The sequence below is a fragment of the Theropithecus gelada genome, chromosome 7a, assembly GCF_003255815.1.
Source record: "Theropithecus gelada isolate Dixy chromosome 7a, Tgel_1.0, whole genome shotgun sequence".
In the NCBI taxonomy this organism is placed as follows: Eukaryota; Metazoa; Chordata; class Mammalia; order Primates; family Cercopithecidae; genus Theropithecus; species Theropithecus gelada.
Genome location: NC_037674.1, coordinates 2,985,867 through 2,999,757, shown reverse-complemented (window position 1 = coordinate 2,999,757; position 13,891 = coordinate 2,985,867). Strand labels below are relative to the sequence as shown.

At 52.4% G+C, this 13,891-nt stretch overlaps 1 protein-coding gene across 1 annotated transcript in view; it reads right to left on the bottom strand.

Moving 5' to 3' along the window:
• ATP10A (ATPase phospholipid transporting 10A (putative)) overlaps window positions 1-13,891 on the bottom strand; it is a 186,271-nt gene that overhangs the window by 24,907 nt on the left and 147,473 nt on the right. The window contains exons 9-13 of the mRNA XM_025390833.1: window positions 12,949-13,166; window positions 11,522-11,716; window positions 8,500-9,064; window positions 3,010-3,113; window positions 2,789-2,915 (exon numbers count right to left, since the gene is read on the bottom strand). Of these exons, the coding sequence (XP_025246618.1) occupies window positions 2,789-2,915; window positions 3,010-3,113; window positions 8,500-9,064; window positions 11,522-11,716; window positions 12,949-13,166 (1,209 nt within the window). The remainder of the gene's footprint in view (window positions 1-2,788; window positions 2,916-3,009; window positions 3,114-8,499; window positions 9,065-11,521; window positions 11,717-12,948; window positions 13,167-13,891) is intronic.

Below are 13,891 nucleotides of genomic sequence, written 5' to 3'. Positions count from 1 at the left end.
TTAGGCAGGCTGAGGCAGGAGGATCGCATTGAACCAGGAGTTTGAGACAAGCCTGAGTGAGACCCCATCTCTAACAAAAAAATTAAAAATTCATCTGGGCCTGGTGGCCCATGCCTGTGGTCCCAGATAGTCAGGAGCCCGAGGCGGGAGGATCACTAGAGCCCAGAAATTTGAGCTCACGGTGTGCTGTGATCGCACCACTGCACTCCAGCCCAGGTGGCAGAGTGAGACTCTGTCTCAAAGCTAAAAAAAAAAAAAAAAAAGAAAGCACCTTCATGGAAAGACTTACAAAGGAGTATTTGGCTTTGGAATAGTAAATATATAAGTGGCTGGCTTCACTTTTCTCAATGAAGCTGAGGAGCTGGAACACAGTGTCCGCGTTTGAGCTGTGTGAACACTAAGGTGGTGGGTGGCTCTTGTACTCTCCGGCTCAGGCCTCGTCATTTGAAACATAAACATACCAGGTAGCAGGAGATGGTAAGTGGTGAACAACCGGCCTGTGGGAGGGAGGCTGACTGACTGCATTTGCTCATTTCTGTGGTGTAAATACTCCCACCTCGGCTGACTTCAATCTACTAACATAGCATCAAAAGGCAACATGAGATTCCTGAACATTTATGTGGGCTACTGCAAAATGCTTCAAAATTTATCCACGGGCTCTGCCAGCAGGCGTGAGCAGGCTCCAGTGCACGGCTGGCACCCATGTGGGCAACCCAGGAGTTCCATCACCAACACATCTCAGAGCCATCCTCATGTGCACTTGGAGGGAAGTGTCACCTAAGGATGACAGCGGGACGTGGTGGAATCAGGGTTTGGAGAAATGCTGATGGCCAGGATCCCTACTCCAATCAAAGGAAGCGGAACAGGGGATCAGAAAACTCTGATTTTAGATCTTCACACAGTTGCCCAAGTAAAAATTACAGAATCCAAGCAAGAAATCCCTGTGAAGAAGACCTAAGATGACTGGATCTCAAGTTCACTATGAGCCTCGGTGCAGCAGGGGCTGTTAATGACTTATAGGATATGTTAACAGAGCTACAGCATCCGGGCCAAGAGAGGTGACAGATGCACCATCACCAGAGAGAGCCGGCAGAGGAGAGGCCAGCTGGGTGCAAACGGTGTGGAAGCACCAACAGGAGACTCATCACCGCACAACCGCTCAGAGCCAGGCCCTGTGCCTGCGCCACGCTCAGTGCCTCCCGTCATCCCTTCCTTTCACCCTCACGGGAGCCTGAAACACTGGGATTACCAGCCCCACAGAGCAGAACTTGGATGCAAAAAGGACTGAGCCACAGGCTGCCCAACCAGCCTGCACGACCAGCCTGCCTGGCCAACTTGCACAACCAGCTCGCAGGGGCAGAGCAGGGCTGGACAAATGAGTCAGGGCTCCTGGGCTCTGAGAGCAGGGAAGGTGGAGAAAGGGCAGGCTGGGACTCACAGCCATGTCCCCAAATAGTCAAGGTTTCATCATGCGGAAAAGGGAGGAGATTCTGTCTGCATGACTCCAGGGGGTGGAACCCGCACACACTGTGAAAAGGCACCGGAGGGTCAATTTCCCTCCATTCGAGAAGTTAGTGCTGTCCGGGGGAAAAGCTGCTCCCTGGGGAAGGTGCCCCACAGTGAAGGGTTAAAAGCCAGGCTGGTCAGTGAGGCTGGGCGGGCACGTCTGGGAGAACCAGCAGACGGCTCCTACCCCACAGGCCTGCACAATACTGTCTTCTGGGGAAGCCCAGTCAGTCCAGACGACAGCAGCCCTGTTTTAGTAAGCCAAAACTTCGGGGACTAAAACAGGCACAGCCATTTCTCAGGTGTTCCATTTAATTCACATCCAGGGCTGCCTCTCGTGGTGCCATTGGGCTCCTGGATCCCAGGGCTTTCCGAGTAATGTGTGGCCTTCTATAAGATACTATGGGCAAATAATGCATAAAATGTGTGCAGATATATGTTATGCCTAGTGTACATTACGCTATTAAATGCAAACCTTAACTATGTATTATGCTAGAAATGTAGATATAAATATATAGCTATCCCAACTCCTCTGCCCAGAAAAAGAGGGCAAGTGAACACCGCCTTTTTGTGTGAAGTGAAGATGAACTCCTCAGGGCTTTGTGTTCGAGAGGTACCACCTGACCCACAGCACCCGGGATGGAGGTGGGGGTGCAGCACCCTCAACACCAGCTCCTCGAGGACACACAGAGCACGTATACAGTGACTCAGCTAGTTTAATGAATGCTTTAATAAATAGGAAAATAAATATTTTAAGTATTAAGCAATAACATAAAAAACATCTTCATTTATCACTGATACTAGTTAGCATTTACTAAGTACCAAGATGAACACAGTAGGAAATGTGGACATAGTTCAGAAAAAAAATGAGCCCATGTTCTTTTCATCCACCTCAAATCTGTGAAACATTCCTAAGATGCAAAGTGCAGCAGTCTCTGGGTTCCAAAAGTTTCCCTGTTTCCCGAGGGAAACATCCTTTCAACCCCCAACTGTCAGGAACCTCACTCCTTGTCTCTATTTTTGGTGGGAAAGCAGGTTAAGGGGAAGCATGGCAGCTGCTGTCTTGGGGTGCCTGGCAGGCAGCAGCTGCGCCTCACAGAAACGACACTGGGAGAAGATTCAGGCAAGCACCCTCCCGCCTCGGCTGCACCAGCGTCCGGCCAGGCAGCTCCCTAACCAAGGCCAGCCTGCGGAGCAGCTGCTGACAAGAGCTCTCACCCCTCCAGGGCTGCCCCTGCAAACTCCACGCTGCTCTTAGGCATGCGGCTCGCAAGTTAATTACCTAACAGGTGCAGGTTCGTCTCCAGGCGAATGGCAGACTGGAAGAGGAGCTCCTCGCTGTTTTCTGGGGAGGACTCTGCTTCTAGGTGGCTTTGCAACCAGCAGGCATACTCTTCTTTACTCAGAACCTGTGGGAGATGCATTGCTGAGTGCTGCACCAGGTGCTGCTCACTGCGGGGCGCCCACCGGCACAGGCACCCTCGTGGGGCCGCCCCCACTCACCCTCTTGGCGATGCACAAGGTGCGCAGGCCTTCCGCCGCGTACAGGTTGAGGTAATTCTGAGTTTTGCTCCGGATCTTTTTTTGATGCCTCCCTCTGGCGTCGACTAGATTGGAGAATAAGCAGAAACATGGGTAAGACCTGGCATCTGCGGAACGATCTTCAGACACTCTGAGATTTACCCCATGTCTGTTCGTTACTTGCGAATACAGCACAAGTTTTCATATAGAATTCAAAGCAAAAATGAGCTGTTACTTTTAAAAAAGAATCTCATCAATATGCAAATGTTTGGCTGTTTATTTTATTTTTTCATAGAGACAGGGTTTTGCCATGTTGCCCAGACTGGTCACGAGCTCCTGGGCTCAAGCCATCCGCACACTTCGGCCTCCCAAAGTGCTGGGATACAGGTGTGAGCCACTGTGTCCGGCTGATGTTTGGCTGTTTCTAACAACCTTTGTTGAAATCAGCTCATGAAAATAAAAACTTCATCAAAAGCAATTTGGCATCCTTTTGCCCAGCCTATTAAATGGAGGCTCACGTTCTTCCTGTTAATGAAAAGTCTTACTTAATGGGAAGTGCACTTTCTATCCTCAGAACAGTAGGATCCTTACAAGTAGCACTGCCAGATATAACAAATGATGTCTAAATATGGCATAAGACATACTTTTACTTAAAAAATGATTTATCTGAAATTCAAGTTTAACTGGACATTCTATATATATATATACATTGTTTGTGAAATCTGGCAACACTACTGACCAGTTATGAGGCCCCTGGCCCAGGAAGGCTTATCTACTAATCGAAGTCTACCGCCTGACAAAGCAGACCTGGTAAGAGACGCTTTTACATGCCTGGCCATGCTGCATTCTCCATGGGGGTGATGGAGCCTTCAAGGGAGTGATCATTGGTTCTTGGAGGTGGAAGAATCTTACTCCTTTCTATATAAAGTCTAAGTACACATATAGAACATAAACAGATACACAGCATATCTATGTTATTAGAAGGCCATGAGGGGACAATTGAAAAAAAAGTCTGAAAAGGCTCTTTATGGAGTTGATAATGGGGAAGAAAAAAAGTTGCCCTGGGATCCTTTGCTTTAGGTATTTACATTTCCTGAAAGGATGATGCTCAAACTCATCTTTGTATTCCTGGTATCATGGTAACACTCTTAGAAGACGCAGATAACCTTTTCCCAGAATCAGATTGTTCTTCGAGCAAAGCCTGCCTATCTGAGGGGCTTTGGAAATGAAACAGTCATGATAAAGCTGTCCCACTGTTCCGGGCAGAGGCGACATGTGGTGTGCACTGGGACATGTGGTGGTACTGGGTGTGACACTGAGATTAACCACACTTTCCAAAAACGAAACGAACCGAGCCCACAGAGGGGGGACGGGCCACTCGGGACCCTGGGTGCCCCAGGCGAGGAGATGGCCCGACAGGCGTCCGCTTCTCAGGTAGACACTGGGGTGTTTCTGTGCAGGGCCATCTGCACAGGGCCTAGTGACAGGGAGCACCTGGCCCTGCCAGGCAGAAGCGGCTGAGCCCGTCGTCCCCTCCTGCAGACATGGACACACACCTGTGCCCCTTCTGGCAAGATCTGTGCCTTGTTCTTGGGTGACTTTTCCTTTACACGTCTTGCTGCACCTACCACTGAGCAGTCACTGCAGAAAATCGAGGCTGGACTTTGGAGGGTGGGGCCCTTGTGGAGGCTGGGATCTGTCTACACTCTGATGGAGGGCAGGAGAGGATGGGAAGAACTCAAGCTCCAAGGAGACCATCACTGAGGAGCTGGGGGAACCTCCGAAGGAGAACGTACTGGGGAACGAGAGTGTGGATCCCCAGAGGCATTCAGTCAGACCCGCTCTTCTCCACCTGCTGGAGTGATGCTGGGGGCGGCTGATTTCAGGCTGGGGGCATGGCAATGTTCACACTGCATTTTTGGCGATGGTCATGCAATATTAGCGCCTTCTTTCTGATGTTCCACAGCCAGCCAGGTCCTGTGTGTCTTGTCTCCCTACGGCGACAGGAGGAATTCTGTGCCTGGCACTCAGCTCCTTGGGTAAGGAGTGACACCACCCGCAGGAGCGGGACCAGTGCTGCCCGGCGCCCCCTGCTGGGTGGGGACAGCCGAGAGCTCTGTGCCGCAGCCCCCTGAGGCCGCATCTGGGTGGGGGTGGACCGGGCTAAGCACACAGCTCCAGGCACAGTCTGCAAAGATGACTCCGGTGCCCACCGACCTCAGACACAGCAGGGCCGAGACAGCTGCGCCTGGCAGTGGGCTGCACCTGATATCCCCACCAGGAGACAGCTGGTGAGCAGTGCTTGCAGCCCTGCAGAGGCCCTCAGAGGGATGAGGGTAGCCTCTCTTCGTGATTTTACCATGTGTTTTAACGTTGCTCCAAGTGATATTTCCATTTCTTCTACGCTTTACAAGCGATATTTCCCCAACAAGGAGTTATCTGATTAAAATGGTAAACTAAGGTGCAGTCCCTGCTTGTACATGTAAGTACTCGTCATAAAAAAATACGTACTGATTACTGCATGGCAGCAACGTGTGAGGCCCACACTAGGCAGTGGGCTAAGGCCAACCCTCTGTCCTCGCTCTGAGAGATGGCAGAGTGGCTTGAGGTTTACGCCTTAAAGACCACACAAAGTAGCAATGCCACCAAACCACAAGCAAGTGAATCTTAACGGGAAGAAGCCAGAGACTTGGGAAGGTACCGAGTGGATGCTGGACATCTACGTGACAGAGGGCACTCAGCTAGTGGCTCGTGTGGGGACTTCCCATGAGAGGTAGGCACTGTGATTTCCTTTGTAGATGGGAAATGGAGGCACAGAAAGAGTGAGTGACTCGTCCAGGGTCATCCCAGCCAGTAAGTGTAGACCTGGGATTTGAACAGAGATCTGTGAGAATGGGTTGCAGTGGAGTCCCTGCTTGTTGCCTGACACCACACCTGCCAGGGCAGGTAAGCCGTGGCCGCATCCTCCTGATGTAATACAGTCACGCCCACTATCTGCTCAGCCAACTCGGGCTTCTTCTGGTGAAAATGTTTGGAGCCCTCTAAAGAGGGCATCAGATTAAGTCCGGAGTGGGACAGCTCTGTGCCCTCCTCAGTTTGTCACCTACACACAGGTGATAAATTGATCTACGTAGGTGGTAAGTTGATCTGCACATGCAGAGCGATCGCCAGGCACAGTGAGTCCTCTGTAATGAGTCTGCACCGGTCCACATCCCTCCACCACTCCCCAAGTAAAAGGCAAACGATCTGTGCATAAGGGTGGGTGGTCACAGGTGGGTAACTTCAAGGGGACTCCAGGGCCATGCTGTAGTCATTCTCCTGGGAAACCGCTGGGATCTCTGAACTTCCTGAACCTTAACCTGCCCAGTGTTGACACGTAGATCTTCCTTATCCGAACCTGACTTCGTGCACTGCTTGAAAATTCCCAGAGGAAGGCAGAGATAACGCAAGCCCTTGATTAATTTTCCCTATCAATGTCATGGTTTTGATAAGGAGAGAGCTGTGACAATGTCATTACCTGGCCTTTCCATGATGCCATGGATTTCAGGTCCTTTTTCTTATCTGCGGTTACCTGGTTATGGGAAGCTCCCTTCCTGAGAGCCACAGCAAAGCCACGCTGATGATGCCGGGCCTGAGAGGCTCCCCGGCCTGGGTAGGGGCTCCCCGACCCCGACTGTGAGGTCGATTCTGAGTCAGAGGAGAGCAGCGTGGATGGTCTTGTAACCGGCATCAAGGGCCTTCCCAACTTGCAGACGAACGAGGAAATCCCTGGCTCACTCAGGGCCCGTGGAGGCCAGGCCGCCACTGCTCCTTCTGCCATGGCCTCGGTGCCTGCCAGTGAACAGGGAGGGGAGCCCTGCCTCCTGATAAGCTCTATCCACCCTGGTAAGGTACCAAAAAGCAGGGGTAGAAGAGTGAGCAGGTCATGATGCTAAATTTATTCAATCGAAAGGCATCCAGTTTTCTGGGATATCCTTGGTGATTTTTTGGGAGGGGACAGGGTGGATGTGAAATCTCGTCCTTCTTTTATGAAATGATGGCTGATGGTATTAGCGACACGTAATGACAGCAGTTATTTTTGTCTGTGTTCTGCTTTTGAGGTTTTCTACTCATGTAAAAAAGCACGTTGCCAGCAAAGTACAAGCCTGGCAACTGCTGCGGCCTTCCTCGCACAGCTTACAGGCCTCCCTGCTCTACAGGCTGGGACAGGCCTCACCTGCCAGCGCCAGGCAGCCCCCACATGCCAGGGCCACTCCATGCCTTCCCCTTAGACATCACCCATCATGCTGTGAAGTCTGAAGCCCAGGACCCCTTCAGTTGTCTTGAACCCAAGGTTGTGGAGTAAGACAGAGAGAGTTTTTTGCTGTAGAATGAAATCACTCAGATAACTGCCCTGTTTATGTTTTTCTCTTGTGTGGATGTAAACAGGAATCCATTTTCCGAAGAAGCTTCCTAGAACTCAAAATCTGTCCATGAATTGGATTCTTTGCCGACTCCAGGGCAGAGGCCCTGCAGCAGGAGAAGGGCGAAATCTCGCCCCGCAATGGCTGTCATCGTGGAAGGTCATCCAAACTCCTCTCAGAGACACATCTGCAGATTCAGCTCAGCTGCCTTTTGGAGGTCACAGCTCTGTGATGGGGACATGGATTTCCTGTATGAAGCTCTTCCTCCCATCCAATTCTCCATCATGAACGGTCCTGGGCTTCTGTGCCAGGGGTCCTGTCCTGGGGCACTGAGATGCTGGCAAGAAAGGCCAGTGGGAGGTGAAGTGCTCCCTAGCTCCAACTCGGAGCTCCAGAAGGGAGCATCTGGCTGATAGCGTTTCCCAGCAGCTGCTGCCCAGAGCTGCTTCCAGGGTGCAGAAAACAGGAAGCCTGTGGCAGGCAGTAGAGCCTCAGTGGGGCCCCTAGGCTGCTGCAGCATCCTCACCTCCACCCAGCTCAGTTCCCCGGAGCTGAGGCTGCACTTCTCCATCCTCTGAGCACAGAGGGAGAGGTGGGTGGCCAGGTTCGCTTTATGAGAGGCGCTTGACCCTTCCCCTCCCAAGTGCCAGAACAGAGGGCAGTGGGTGAGGCCGGCATCCCTCACTTCCTGGGCCCCCACCGTGGCTCCAGGCAGCCCACAAACCGTGGCCTGGATCTCTGAGCTGCACTAGAACTTTCCAGAGCTACTATCTAGATTCTCACCCTTCAATCGTTCAAATTTAAAACCTGACACTCTCCAAGTATCCTCTGTCCCCCTAGTTCTTGGAGGTGGGGGTGTCCAGGCACGGAAGCCCCCTGAATACTTTCTAGTCCAAACCCTTCAAACAGGCAAACAGTGATCTGAAGAAACCGTGCAATTCTCTGATGGGCACTGCTTTCGGGAAAGGATTAATGAAAATCACTTTACTCAAGAGAAGGAACTGGGTGGGGATATTTATCAGGACTTCCTCCCCGGAGCCAGGGTGCAGCTGGGCAGGGGTGGGGGTACCTGAAGAGCAGGGCTGCAGGAGATCCATGACCACTGAGTCGGCCCCCTTGGTGTAGACGTTGATCTCATTGGTAAGCGGGTGCCGGATCACCACTGACATCCTCTTGCGGATGGAGTCGAAACCCAGTGTGTGCAGGAGGTCGAAGGTGAGCCTGCCCAGGTGGGGCAGCTCCACGGACACTTGGTCGTGCAGCCGCTCCACGAGCACGCAGTTGTAGGCTCTGGCCGCATACACCAGCGCCGCCTCATCCGGGCTCTCGGCCTCGTACCGCAGCTCACGCTCTGGCTCCTGCTCCTGGGCAAGCTCCGAGGCCCAGTCATCCGCCTGGCTGCTGTAGCCGTTGCTGGTGATGGCCGAAGTGGGCTGGCCCAGGCTCTCCAGCCTGAGAAGCATGCTGTCGCTGGACGGGGTGGACAGGAAGCTGGAGCCAGACTTGTGGTTGGACTTGTTGGCGGCCAGGCTCCCGATGCTGCTGCAGCCAGAGGTCAGGCAGCTGGGTGTGAACCTCCGCAGGAAGTCCTCTATCGTCTTCACGGGGGACTTCAGCTCAAACCTCACCCTCACCTGCAAGAGAAATGGTCAGAAGGCAGGTGAAGGAACTGCTATGTCCCCCAAAGGCCCCACCCTGATTCCCACAGGATGCTCCAGGCACTTGGAGGAACAATGGTGTTGACTTCCCCATGGGGTCTCAGAACACACATTTCCTATTTCCCAGATTTCAGGCATGCATTGAAATTGCAGGCAGAGACAGTATTCCTGCCTTGAGATCCTCCGTTGGCCTCTTCCACTTCTCTTAAGCAAAGGTTATGCAACGTTCTTTCAGAACGTGATTGCTGAGGGCCCATCAGTGAGGCCCTGATGTATGCAGGGGAGTTGCAGCTGGTGGCATTTGCTGGCTTCATTTGGGGCTGTCCCTGTACTACAGTGTCCCCTTGCTTTGCAAAAAACAGCTCAGAGGAGCAGGCTCACCATTGCCTGGCACAAAACTGGGCATTTTTTTCCAATTAAAAAGCCATTTAACAAACCATCAGCTTATACTTCCTTTGAATTATGTCTATAAGAATTTAATATACAAATCACATTTCCAGTCCCCAAATAATCTTTCTAAGCACATTAAATACACTGACAAATTGAGGATCCCAAACATGGAAACAATATTTTAACCACCACAGTAAGAAACAAAATGAGTTACACACACACACATACACACACACACACACACACACACACACACACACACACACACAGTTAAAGTTCCAAAAAGCTCAATGATAGAGCAACAGAGCCATGTTTTTTTCTTGTTCTTTATTGAAAGAGCAAATGTCAAAACAACCAAAATATTGAATTAGCAATTCTTAAAACCGCAATTTTACCATTGCATCCTAAGTTCTGAATTACAGTAACAGCCTCCAGAAAAGTCAGGTGTTTGGTAAAGCAAGGCGCACAGAGCCAGATTTTGATACAGGTGCTTTTCCTTTGGTCTTGCCATGACTGTAAATACGCTACATAGCCAGCTGGGAGACACAGGCACCCACATGGCAATCCCTGCTAGCTCCAAATGTCCTCGAAGGTGGCGCTCACCAACCAATATGTGGGAACAGAAATGCACCCAGAGACATGTTCACCTGCAGCCTGAGTGTGGGTGATTGATAGGCTGTTCCCTAGGTGGAACTCAAGTCGTGTAACCTTCAGCATAAGCCTCAATGACGCTGTGATCTCTCACCCTTCATTTAACATCTGTCAGGCAGGGTCTAACCCGAAAAGGGGCACTTCTGCAGGGATACACACCAGAAGGGTTTTTAATGCTGAGGGCAGAGCCCAGAGGCCAGATGGGAGATGCTGAGGCAGCCAGGAGATGAACTGTGGCTTCGGGAAGGAGCTCCAGCCCAGGGCTGCCGGCATAAGCCTCAAGCCTGCTGGTCTCTGAGTGGCAGGCCTGTCCATTGGAGTCACTGGGTCCAGGTACTGCCAGACACGCTGCCACAGCAGAGAAAATACAGGCCACCTTGTTCACCCCACATCACCTGCTGAGGAACCTGCTGGAGGGGCTGACCCAGGAGGCTGGGAAGGGATCCTGGGAGAGTCGGGAGCTGGGAGGTCTACGACACACACGCACCCCATTCAAACATTCAAAGCTGTCTGGTTCCATATGCATATCGCTTCCGCGCCCCGCACACTGCCTAGCCCATCGCAGGGCTTTCTGGGGTGCACTGGGTGATAGAGGAGCCTTCACACATACAACCTTTCCTCTCTCGGGAGAAAACCTTAATGTCAGACTGAACCAAAACCAATTTGAGCATTGCTATATTTCTAGTATCCTAAGTAGCCTCTCATCAATTCTCGACTGCTTCTCGTTGAAGAACAATCTTCGATGCCCCCATAAATCCTCCCCATGGCCCCACGGCCCAGGCAGGCACCCCGGGCACAGGGAGGAGGCCGATGCGTCTCCGCCTGCAGCCCAGGCAGGCACCCCGGGCACAGGGAAGAGGCCGATGCGTCTCCGCCTGCATGGCTGGTAGGGTCAGGGTCCACGTGCAAGTTCCTCATCCCAGAAGCTGGGCCCCGGCCTGTCTTGTCCTCTCTCTTGTGTGGATCTGGGACCCTGAGGCTCAGAGAGGTTGTCCTGGGCAGCCTCCCTCCGGCCCTGCCCCAGGCCAGGCAGCGAAGGAAGGACCCAGGCAGGCAGGGCCTCCACATACCCACCTGCCTACCTGAGGCTGGCCTAGCTGGCTGCCCTGTGTCCCTCCCCTCCCAGGCTCAGAAGGCATCTCAGGTGGGCTGCCCCCTCCCACTTGGCCCCAACCAGCCCCTGCCCACCACAGCCCGGGACTGACGCTGCAGAACCACAGCGCTGTTTTTCTCAGTATGAAGTGTCCGCTGCATCCGCCCTAGGTCAGGATGTGCTAAGAGCACTTGCTGCAGGAAAGGGCCGGGCGCTTGCCCTCAGGAGGACTGACAACCATGGCCCGCAGTGCAGAAGGTCAAGGTCAAGGTGAAGCTCAGGGACCCTCCAGAACTTGCCTTTGTTCGTGGCTGATCCGGGCACGTGACGACGACTGTGTTGCAGATGGTGAGTGCGATGAAGAAATCAAAGACGTCAGACAGCTCGGGCGAGAGGTGGGCCAGCGGATGCTCCTGGTGCCTCGCCACGGCTAGGCTCTTGTCACACTCGCTCACCTTCTCCAGCAGTTTCGGGTCAGGCGTGATGTCCTTCTCCTGGGGAGAAAGGGAGGCTGGCAGTGAGTCCCACCCAGTAGTCTGCTGAGGGTCTTGGGGCGTGACTATTTAAGGTGCTTTGATTTTATCATAAGCTGTAAACAGAACTTCATCTCTAATATACATATATGTCGTTTTATAATTGTAAATTACTTATGATTTTAATTGCACAAAATATACATAACTTCTATCTACTTTGTGAAAAACATGCTTCAGCATTGCCCTCTAGTCTTTTCACTCTACATTTAAATTTTTCGTAATCAAAATATTTTATGTACATATTGGTGGTTTCCATTTTCTCCAAAACATTATTAATTGTCTGAAGTTTTCCAGGCTTTTAAAAATCATTTAAAAACACATTTAAATGGACATGTCATCATTTATTTGACCGTCTCTTTATCACTGGATACTTAAATTTCTTTCAGTTTTGCTGATGTAAATTACACATTGATAAACTTCCACATGTAGCAATCCTTGGCTGAATCGCGAAATTGCTAGACGAGAAAGTTTGAATACTTTAAATACTCTTGACTCATATTGAAAAATGCCGTCAGGAAACCTCATTCCAATGCAGCCTCCCTCCTGCCAAGCGTGAGAGCCCCCATCCGAGGGGACAGCGTCCAAAACTCCAGATCACCCCTATTTAGATGGCAGCTTCTCCGTGGGTTTAGGAGCACATGAGAGAATGAGGCCACCACAGAGCGAGCAAGGGGGATTCTGCCCCTCCGCTGTGCTGGTGAAACGTGTCGGAAGTGAACGCCTCTTTCAGAGGTCATTGCTCACTTCTGCGCCTCTCCCTGCTGGATGAGGGTGGTCCATTCATGTCTGGGCGGCTGACAAGGCCAGGCAGAAAGTATTTTATGGATTTGGGCTCGTCTAATTAAAACTCCCTCGGGAGGGGTTGGCTTTGCTTTTTAGCAGTTGTCATCTTGTCCTGAGGTTTTTATTTGCTTCATTTGGCAGCACCGGCTTCCTCTTTGTCACCCTTTCTGGGTGAGTCGCCAGCAATCAACCAGCCTTAGAAGCCATGGCAAAGGGGCCCTGTCAGTGTCTTGGAAAAGACAACGGTGGAGAGAAAGTGTTGGCCAGAAAAGCTTCTGCTGAGTACAGCCAAGCCGCCCAGCGACAGTGTATTTGTAGGATTAAATACAGACACCTTCCACCAGCGGGGGGGATGGTGACAATGGGGAAGGGACGTGGCAGCGCCCTAGCAGGAGGCCCCGTACACTCACCATGGGGCTGCTGAAGGCTGTGTGCTTGGACAGCATGCTGGCCCTCTTGGCCTCAGCCCGGCTGCCCGTGCGCCGGTGGGACTTGGTACTCTGGGTTCGGTGCACCACCCGGACACTCTGGTGGCTCCCGATGCTGCCGCGCTGGGACACCGAGCCCCCTCTGGGCACCACCTCTTCCTCCTCCGAGTCAGCCTCCTGGTACCTGGCCAGACGCTGCGCTGTGGGGAGAGGGCGCAGGGTGAGGCATCGTGGGGGAAGGCTGGGAGGACAGAACCCATTCAGGGTGTTTTAGGTTCCACGAGGCTTCCGGCAGGGCAGCCCCAGAGGATTCACCACCCTTGATCTCTAATAGCAAGGGACAGAGAACATCTTCAGTTAGCTGCAACCTGGGGACGTTGATCTTCTCAACTGTTTCACAAATGAGAAGACTGACTTTCATCTCAGAGAACGTAAGGAGCTTTCTAAGGTCGCATGACTTAGGGGAAGGGGAACGGGTGACGTCCAGCTGGTTTGTTCTGGTAGAGCCCAGGTGTACATGGGGTAGGGTGGCAGGTGGCTGGAGGAGGGAGGCAGGACAGAGGGTGGCAGGCCTTCCAGTCATGCTGGAATGACCGTGCTCGCTTGGTGCTGAGCTCCTTGCCCATATGGACGGTGGGCACCATCTGCCCCTGTCTGGATGAAATGCTGTGGCACGGGGGGCTCACTCTCCTAGACTGCACAGCTTGGACCCCTACAGCCAGCCAGCGTTTGGACTCAGCTTTGAAATTCCATCCAAGGGGATCTTGACTGTGATGTCGCTCCAAAGCCTGTAGAGGCCCCTGCTGAGCAAATTCCCCATGACCCCGTGAACGCAGGGCGAATCCCCTGCAGCGGTGGCTGCACCGCGGCTTCTTGCTAACCCATGGCTCTGAACCAGGCTTCTGCGTTTTGCCCAGTGAGGACA